The 9,484-nt window shown below is 42.0% G+C and overlaps 1 protein-coding gene across 2 annotated transcripts; it reads left to right on the top strand.

Moving 5' to 3' along the window:
* The first annotated feature begins 312 nt into the window (after window positions 1-312).
* Window positions 313-8,864, top strand: mcm6l (MCM6 minichromosome maintenance deficient 6, like). 2 transcript variants are annotated; one of them, XM_060868356.1, is made up of 17 exons: window positions 313-733; window positions 1,581-1,727; window positions 1,938-2,048; window positions 2,252-2,501; window positions 2,686-2,851; window positions 3,060-3,205; window positions 3,343-3,493; window positions 3,597-3,738; window positions 3,851-3,992; window positions 4,080-4,187; window positions 4,431-4,586; window positions 4,671-4,799; window positions 4,866-5,027; window positions 5,486-5,594; window positions 5,796-5,990; window positions 6,150-6,289; window positions 8,649-8,864. In XM_060868356.1, exons 1-17 carry the CDS (start codon window positions 513-515, stop codon window positions 8,769-8,771), a joined length of 2,598 nt encoding a protein of 865 aa, XP_060724339.1. In that variant the 5' UTR covers window positions 313-512; the 3' UTR covers window positions 8,772-8,864. The 2 variants fall into 2 exon arrangements, with proteins under 2 accessions (XP_060724339.1, XP_060724351.1); XM_060868368.1 differs by lacking the exon at window positions 8,649-8,864 and having other exon boundaries at window positions 5,796-6,017; window positions 6,150-6,272.
* The last annotated feature ends 620 nt before the right edge of the window (window positions 8,865-9,484 follow it).

Here is a 9,484-nt window from a genome sequence, read left to right as displayed (position 1 = left end):
AGCGTAAATCAACAGTTGACTGAATAGATGAAGTGAACCTTGTATCTAGACCATTTTCTCAGGTAAATCTCTCATGGTGCTGCTCTTTATATATACACACACATATATGTATGTTTAAATCCTAATACATAACCGTGCCAGAGTTTCACACTTCCACATCAATCGGTGTTAAAAACACCAACATTTATACACCACGTAATGTCGTCGTTGGGTTGAGAAGCCAGAGGACGAATGTGCTGAGACTGGTCTGTTTTCCTATAACATCAGGGTTACTTTTCCCTAATCTACAACACCAACATTTCTGGTGGTGGTGTAGATTAGGGAAAAGTTAGTATGTTAGTTTCTGTTAATATTTAATCTGTACAATCTATAAACAATTCTCTCAAATAACATTTCAAAACCATCAACCATACGATACTATAGTAACGATACTTTTGCGAGTAAATGGAATAATCTTATCGTTACTATAGTAACGACTATACTAATACCATTCTGGCCAATCAGAAGCGAGTATGCGACAACTCTCCTCTGACGCGAAGAGCCGATTGATTAACGTCGAGGCGCATGCGCACTCAGGTGTGACGCGCGAGACTTTAATTAGCCTCATTTCACTGCTCAGCTTTTCTCAGGTGCTGGAAATGGAGCCTGCATCAGAATCCACCAACGCAGGCGTGCACGTGCGGGATGATATCGCCGAGAAATGTCAAAAACTGTTTCTAGAGTTTTTAGAGGAGTAAGTCGAGGATTTCCTGATAAGTGTGGGTCAATTAAACAGAGTTAAAAGGTTGAAATCCTAGCGGTCAAGACAGGGATTTCTGAAATGATTTCAAATGCATGTTTACGCCTCTAGAGGGCGCTCGTGATCCTTTGAGCTAAAAGGCAATTAAATTACAACTTCTTATATATATATTTTTTTTACTTGCTTTCTTTATTATTGGTGTTGCCGGTTTTTTGTCCTTAAATAGATCATATTACAGTGTATGTAATGTCTAATTTATTAGCATGAACCAATATTCAGATCAGCTCAATTTTCTTCCTAAATGTGGTCTAAATGTGGTCAAATGTCCACCTACCAGCCAGTCTCTCTCTCCCCCCACCGGATGAAGCAATCTTTTTGAACTGCTTCTGCACTCTTGGAGGAGAGCACCATCATCTCACTTCCACATGGATCTCTACGTATGCTCAGCGTCATACTGCCCTGACCTCCTGGCTCTGGATTGCTCTGTACTGCTGTGCTGTGTCAGACTTCTGATCTTGCAATCTTTGGACAATAGAGTGACCGCTTTTTTGTTGCACCACCCAGCCTCTGAGTTTGAAAGAAAGAGGATCATAAAGTAGAATAATTTTTCTCCAGCCTTACCTAAACTTCTAATGTCAAATTCTAAAGTTCAGAAACATGTGACTGTAAATTTAAAGAATTTTTATTCAGCCTATTCAATTACAAGCATATCTTAATGCTTTAAGTATGTGGATGCCTAATCACTGCCTTGTATAGGATATTTAGACACATCATGCAGTTCTATTCTGATCATTTTACTCAAAAATGAGCCTCAGGTCTGGACTTCTTTGATGCGATTTAGGTTCCAGGATAAAATTGGCGACGCGCTGTATTTGGCAGAAGCTCAGGAGCTGATCCGACCAGAGAGAAACACGCTGACCGTGAGCTTCACCAACATCGAACGCTATAATCAACAACTGGCAACCACTATTCAGGAGGAGTTCTACAGGTGACTTTAATTTAGTATTAACCTGATGCTGTAGTCCAAAATCCTAGCTGCTTAGTCTGATAAATATTATATAAATAGTATTATTGTACAAATTGAAACCATGAATAGATTGGAATATGTTTAAAAAAATAAAGGTATATATATTTTAGCTACTGAGTAAAAAGTTTGAGATTAGGGGAGACGGTGATCAAGATTGTATTTTCTTTTTAGGGTGTATCCGTTTCTCTGTAGAGCGGTGCGCCACTTCGCCCGGGACCACGGAAACATCCCACCAACCAAAGAGTTCTATGTGGCCTTTTCTGATTTTCCTTCAAGACAAAAGTAAAGTTCATTCTTCATTTTCTAAGAATGCTGCCAGTCGCTAAACTGTAAACAAACATGTTTGTCTAATTGGTGCTTATTTGTCTAATTGGTGCTTATTGAATTGATGTATCTGATCCACCATTAACACAACCAAAGGCTATGATGCTGTGCCACAAGCCAGAGGATTTGGTTACTCTGCAGTTTGTATTCCTTCTCTGCAGGATTCGTGAGCTTTCGACGGCACGTATCGGAACTCTGCTGCGTATAAGTGGACAGGTGGTGCGTACACACCCTGTTCACCCAGAGCTGGTGAGCGGTACTTTCCTCTGCCTTGACTGCCAGTCTGTCATTAAAGATGTGGAGCAGCAGTTCAAATATACGCAGCCCACCATCTGCAAGAACCCTGTGTGCGCCAACCGACGCAGGTTCATGCTGGACACCAATAAGTCACGCTTTGTCGATTTCCAAAAGGTAAACAGAGAAAATGTTAGTCATGCATACTTCACCTCGGTCTACTGAGTCTTTTATAAATTTACATGCAAACGTTCAGTAACTGGTTCCATGGTTTCCAACCAGCAGCTTGTTGTTGGAACTGAACTCATTTGGAACAAAGCACTAGAATCCCATGGGTGGAAACCTACTGTCTTTGTTTCAGGTGCGTATTCAGGAGACTCAAGCGGAGTTGCCCCGTGGTTCTATCCCACGCAGTGTGGAGGTGATTCTGAGAGCAGAGGCTGTGGAGGCTGCGCAGGCCGGAGACCGCTGTGACTTTACCGGGACTCTCATTGTAGTACCGGATGTGTCTGCTATGGCGCTCTCAGGTGATTATTGCAGTACTGTTATATATAACTGGATGGATGGATGGATGGATGGATGGATAGGTACTCTATTGAACCCCTAATGGAAAATTAGCTTGAAAGCTGTATAAATAACTTTAAAAGAAATTCCGGATGAAATTCCGGCACAAAGCTGAAACAGATGCGTGTAGTGGCATTGTTACTCCTAATATACTGTGTGTGTGTCCTGCAGGCACCAGGGCAGAGACCAGTAGCAGAGTGACTGGAAAGGAGGGCTTTGAGGCTGATGGGATCCAAGGTTTAAAGGCATTGGGAGTCCGAGAGCTGTCCTACAGACTGGCCTTTTTGGCCAACCACGTTGCTCCAACAAATCCCAGGGTGAGGTACAGTATAGGATCAGAGTTTTCCAAAACCATGGCTGATCACTTCTAGTCTCTTGCGATTCAATACCATACACAATTTTGTGAAACAGGGTTGTTAAAATAGAGATAAAGTTAAATGTTCGTTGTGTGCAGTTTGGAGGGCAGGAGCTACGTCAGGAAGATCAGAGTGCGGAGAGCGTTAAGAATCAGATGACCGTGCAGGAGTGGGAGAAAGTGTTTGAGATGAGCCAGGACAAGAACCTCTACCACAACCTGTGCACCAGCCTCTTCCCTACAATCCATGGTGTGTTGAAAACTGGGACTCAGATATTAGTCATATTTCCATATATTTTATTTGATTTATTTTGAAAGTCATTGTGTAGTTCATGGATAAATTTTACTTATAGGGAACGATGAAATCAAGCGAGGGATTTTGCTCATGCTTTTCGGTGGCGTCGCCAAGACCACCATGGAGGGAACATCTTTAAGAGGAGACATCAACGTTTGCATTATTGGTGATCCCAGTACTTCCAAAAGCCAGTTTCTCAAGTGAGTAAAATGCACTGATGTGGAATTCTGCTAAAATATAACATGCCTCTTGACACTCACTCGCACACTTGCACACTCACTCACTAACTCTCCCTTCCTCCCTCTATCTCAGGCATGTTGAAGACTTTGTTCCCAGGGCTGTGTACACGAGCGGTAAAGCCAGCAGCGCTGCCGGACTCACTGCCGCTGTGGTCAAAGACGAGGAGTCTCATGAGTTTGTCATTGAAGCTGGAGCGCTCATGTTGGCTGACAATGTAAATAGTTTTGGTTCAGAATTTTTTTTTAATTCCTTCTTTTTTTTCATGCTAAATCTATTATTGTATAATTTACTTTCTGTACAGGGCGTATGCTGTATTGATGAGTTTGATAAGATGGACTTGAAGGACCAAGTGGCCATCCATGAAGCCATGGAGCAGCAGACCATCTCGATCACCAAGGCTGGAGTCAAGGTACAGAATCAGAAACAGTGTGTAATGATTACAATTTCCTGAAAAGATTTGCAGCTTGTCATGAAAGTAGAAAACACAAAAGACACCATTTCTAAAACGTATTACCTAAAATGTAATTGATTGATTTTATATATTTCAGCACTGTTTAATCTTTCTTAACTGGAGATGACCTGATTTTCATAGAAGGTGTTGAAGTCTTCAGAAGAACATGATCCTTTCTTTCCTGTGTCCGTGTATATTTAGGCTACTTTGAATGCCCGTACTTCTATCTTGGCAGCAGCCAATCCCATTGATGGCAGGTACAATCGCTCCAAGTCTCTGAAGCAGAATGTAAACATGTCTGCACCGATCATGTCCAGATTTGACCTCTTCTTCATTCTGGTGGACGAATGCAATGAGGTGAATCCAAAGCCTACTGTTATAAACTGTACTTGTTAAACAATAGTAATTTAATTTCATAAATTATGCATTTGTTATTTTTAGGTGACGGATTATGCCATAGCCAGGCGAATTGTAGACCTCCATGCCAGGAATGTGGAGTCAGTAGAACGTGTCTATGCTGCAGAAGACATCCAGAGATACATACTGTTTGCTCGACAGTTTCAGCCAAAGGTTTGTCCAACGGTTCACACGAAGAACTGGTTTGCATTCTCTCACCAATAATTTGCTGTTTCCTAGATCACCGCAGAGGCCCAGGAGTTCGTGGTGGAGCAGTACAAGCGGCTGCGTCAGAGAGATGGCGGCGGCACGGCTAAGTCGGCTTGGAGGATCACCGTGCGTCAGCTGGAGAGCATGCTGCGTCTGTCTGAGGCCATGGCTCGTCTCTACTGCTCAGACGAGGTCAGAACGTCTCCAGGCAGTTGCTTTGTGTGTTGGAATAGCGTTTTTTTTTTAGTGATTCTAATCCAAATCAAATTCCACTTCATTTGTACAATGCATGTTGTGTTTTAAACAGCAGATATTATCACGAGGATTTTATCACCTAATGAGAAAAATTAAGTTTTAAAGAGAAAAAGAACACGTATGTACTGGGACAAAATAAGAGAAAGCAGAATAAGAGAATACATGTATTAAGGAAATGGCAGACACACACACACCCAACCATTCAGTCTGGAGACTGTCCTTAACTGAAACATGTTCATTTACTCATTTCAGAATTACATGTAACATTCCAGTATAACTTTTGGAAACGTAGCGACCTGCCGCAGCAACATCCGATGGGTTTCCGGACTTCGCCACCTATAACAGAGTTTATTGCTTTGTGATTAAAAAGTAATGTTTCTCTCTTAAACACCAAGGTTCATCCTAAACATGTAAAAGAAGCCTTTAGACTTCTGAACAAGTCCATCATTCGTGTCGACTCGCCCGATATAAACTTTGACCAGGAACAAGATGAAGATATGAATGGTAATCGTATATATGCCATAATCATTTTACTACTCCTTATAATAATATTTAAATAACAATTATATATAATTATTTATAATTATATAATTATGTATAATATATTTAATAAATATTTATAATTATATATAATTATTGTTTGAATACGTATTCTATATTTGTGACAAAAGCACAAACCTCATACCTCTGGTCCTGTCTGTGTAGATCAGAACGGGCTGTTGGCTGAGGAGATGGAAGGCAAGGATGGTTCTGCTGGTGATGCAGTGGAGGCCATGGACACTGAAGAGGCAGAGCAGCCTGAGAAGACGGCTACAGGCAAACAGGCTCTCCGAATGTCCTTTGCGGAGTACCGCAAAATCTCCAACCTGCTGGTGCTGCACATGCAGAAAATGGAGCAATGTTGAGTCGCAACGAACTTTTACCCAAGTGAACGCAAATCGGATGTTATAACCGTCTCTTTAACTGGTTTGCGTGCACTGGAAGCTGTTTGTTGAATGGAAATCCCAGTATTTAGTGCATTTTATGACTGTGAGCTGAAACTGTTTTTCTACATTTCAGTGGACGAAGAGTCCTCTCTAAAGAAGAGCGAGCTTGTCAACTGGTACTTGAAGGAAATTGAGAGCGAGATTGAGTCTGAGGCTGAACTCATTGCCAGGAAGAATCTTATTGAGAAAGTGTTGCATCGTTTGGTCCATTATGTGAGTGTCCTCTCTCAATCGCCACATTACATCAATGTTTAAATCTCATTTGACCAAAGTAGAATCTCTACATTCATACTGATAAATCTCGGGTCACGATTTCCCCGAATAGACAAAGGTACCAATTCCAAACTTTTGGAAAATTCATATTTCCTGAATTTGAGTGTGGTGGAAATTTCTAATCTTAAGATGTTCATAAGGCTTTGTCCTTCTATGCTTATACCCTGTGTGCGTCATGACCAGAGACTGACATCGTCATCAGTAGGTTTTGTTAAGATTATGACAAGGGCAGTAGGGACTGGGGACGAGTTGTCCATAAACAATGTCCAATAAGTCCTCTAGAAGACCTTGGCCTGGTCAGATTAGCTTGGTCAGGAGATGCATGCGGTAATTTTGAGCCAATGATTGATGATGTTTTGCTTTTACATATCTTCGGTTTTCTTGTTCTGTCTATAAAACCTTGATGTAATCAATGATCTTGGCCCTTCATCCCTCATGCTACATGTGGAGTGTTGGGTCCTGCTGCGCAGCTGAGCACACCTACCACCTGCCCATTGGATCCACTCCCTTCCACTTTGCTGCAGACCATCTCGCAAGACCTTCTGCCCTTCATTACAACTATCACCAATAGATCCATAGCATCTGGTCAGGTACCAACTACCTTCAAGAGAGCAAGGGTTATTCCCATCCTGAAGAAACCTGCTCTGGATCCATCAGACATCAGTAACTACAGACCGGTATCACTTCTCTCGTTTCTTTCAAAAATTCTTGAACGCATTGTCTTTAATCAACTGTCTGTCTATCTCTCACAGAACAACCTCCAAGACCCCAACCAGTCTGGCTTTAAAGCAGCTCATTCCACAGAGACAGCCCTTTTAGATGTCTCTGAGAAACTACATGCTGCTAGATCAGCCAATCTCTCATCCGTCCTTATCCTCCTTGACCTTTCAGCAGCGTTTGATACGGTCAACCATAAGACTCTCTTAGCCACCCTCAGGAGTCTTGGGATATCCGGATCAGCTTGGGAATGGTTCGCTTCCTACCTGGAAGGACGCTCATATCAGGTAACATGGAGGGGAGTGACATCTGCTCCACGCAGACTCTCCACTGGCGTCCCACAAGGCTCAGTACTTGGTCCTCTTCTTTTCTCCCTGTATACTCACTCTCTTGGTGAAGTTATTTCCTCACATGGGTTCTCTTACCACTGCTATGCTGATGATACACAACTTATCTTCTCTTTCCCACCCGCAGATGCCACAGCTTCTGACCGGATCTCTGCATGTCTGGCAGAAATTTCATCATGGATGACTGCTCATCAGTTAAAGCTTAATCCTAGCAAAACTGAGCTGCTCTTCATCCCAGGTGATTCATCCCCAGGTCATGATCTTGCTATATCCTTACACAACGATCTGATCTCCCCGTCAGCCACAGCTCGCAACCTTGGGGTAACCATGGACAATCAACTGTCCTTTTCCTCTCATGTTGCTAATGTGACTCGCTCATGTCGGTTTCTTCTCTACAACATTAGAAGGATTCGACCATTTCTGTCCACACAGGCTGCTCAGGTACTTGTTCAGACTCTTGTCATTTCTAGACTGGATTACTGCAATGCACTGCTGGCAGGTCTACATATGAACGCAATCCGTCCTCTGCAAATGATCCAAAATGCAGCTGCCCGGCTTGTTTTCAACCTGCCAAAGTTCTCACATACCACCCCGCTGCTGCGATCCCTCCACTGGCTTCCGGTAGCTGCACGCATCAGATTCAAAACACTGATGCTGGCCTACAAAGCCAAAAATGGACCAGCTCCCTCTTACCTCAAAGCCCTCATCACTCCTCGCACTGCACCCCGCACCCTCCGATCTACCAGCACTGCTCGACTGGTTCCACCATCTCTCAGGGTAAGAGGTAAGTATACTACAAGACTCTTCTCTGTACTGGCACCAAGGTGGTGGAACGAACTTCCCCTAGAGGTCCGGACAGCTGAGTCACTGGCTATTTTCAAGCGGCGGTTGAAGACCTACTTATTCAGGAAACAATAAATTGTGTAACCTTTTTACTCTTGCTCGTGTCTACCAGTGTTATGTGTCATGATTCAAGAGATCAAATAATTTGGCTCAAGTAAATTCCTTGGACCGATCATATGCCTCGAGTGGTCTTCTGACTACTGTGGTCTAATCTCCCAAGATCTAGTTTCTGCTTGCACTTGGTTCTTATGTACATCATATTTATCCAAGCAAACTTTACTCGAGTTACATAATTGGCATGTAAATTCTGGTAGGCCGGTTTAGATGGTTTGTATGTGTAAGGATAAAACGGGTGTTCATGTTTACATTTCTTTTTTTAATTTATATTACAGGACCATATCATCATAGAATTGACCAAAACTGGCTTAAAGAAGGTCACAGATGACGGAGAAGAGCCGGTTACGGAGGAAGACCCTTTCCTAGTGGTTAATCCTAATTATGTACTGGAAGACTAGAGGAGAGTGGTTTTGATTTAGTCTCATTTCCACCCCTTCTTGGCTATTTATTATTTATTGTTTATGATGAATAAATAAAAAGTGGAAACGTTGCTCTTTTTGTTTTCCGTGTACTACTACGTTTTTCACACTAGGTGGGGCAATTTCCATGTGTAGCATATATAGTTCTGCAACAGACACCAATGTTTAGGAATAATACACAGGGAGTTTGTTGTAAAAATAAAAGTAAAGACATTCACACAGGGCTTAAGGTGTGTTTTCAATTAGATTTTAGCCCCAGGTGAAAATGAAGACTCCTTGACCTATATACATGCTGCTATAATTACTGCTATAATGCAATTATGTATTATTAATGTGTTGATGCTGAAGAACAATAGCAATAAGCTTTTATAATTAGCTTGTTATTGAACACACTGTTGGAGTACGACTGTCCATTAATGCTATGTGAATGTCATGGTTCAACGAAACTCTGTTTTTTCCCTTGTGGCAAACCTCTGTACCTTAATGTTCCATTTTATACTGCATACATATCATATGATGTGTGTGTATATATAACATAAATAAAATGTGTGTGTACATTTCATCCTTCGATTCCACCTTTCCACCAAACCTCGTGTTTTGTGTCTGGACAATTCGAGGATGTAGCCTGTTATTAATAGACTTATTGTATATTATAGAGGTTCACAGGCGTTGGCATGTCCCAGTTTTTTGAC

This window comes from Tachysurus vachellii, chromosome 1 (assembly GCF_030014155.1).
Source record: "Tachysurus vachellii isolate PV-2020 chromosome 1, HZAU_Pvac_v1, whole genome shotgun sequence".
Classification (NCBI taxonomy): domain Eukaryota; kingdom Metazoa; phylum Chordata; class Actinopteri; order Siluriformes; family Bagridae; genus Tachysurus; species Tachysurus vachellii.
This window is presented reverse-complemented; position numbering and strand designations above follow the sequence as displayed.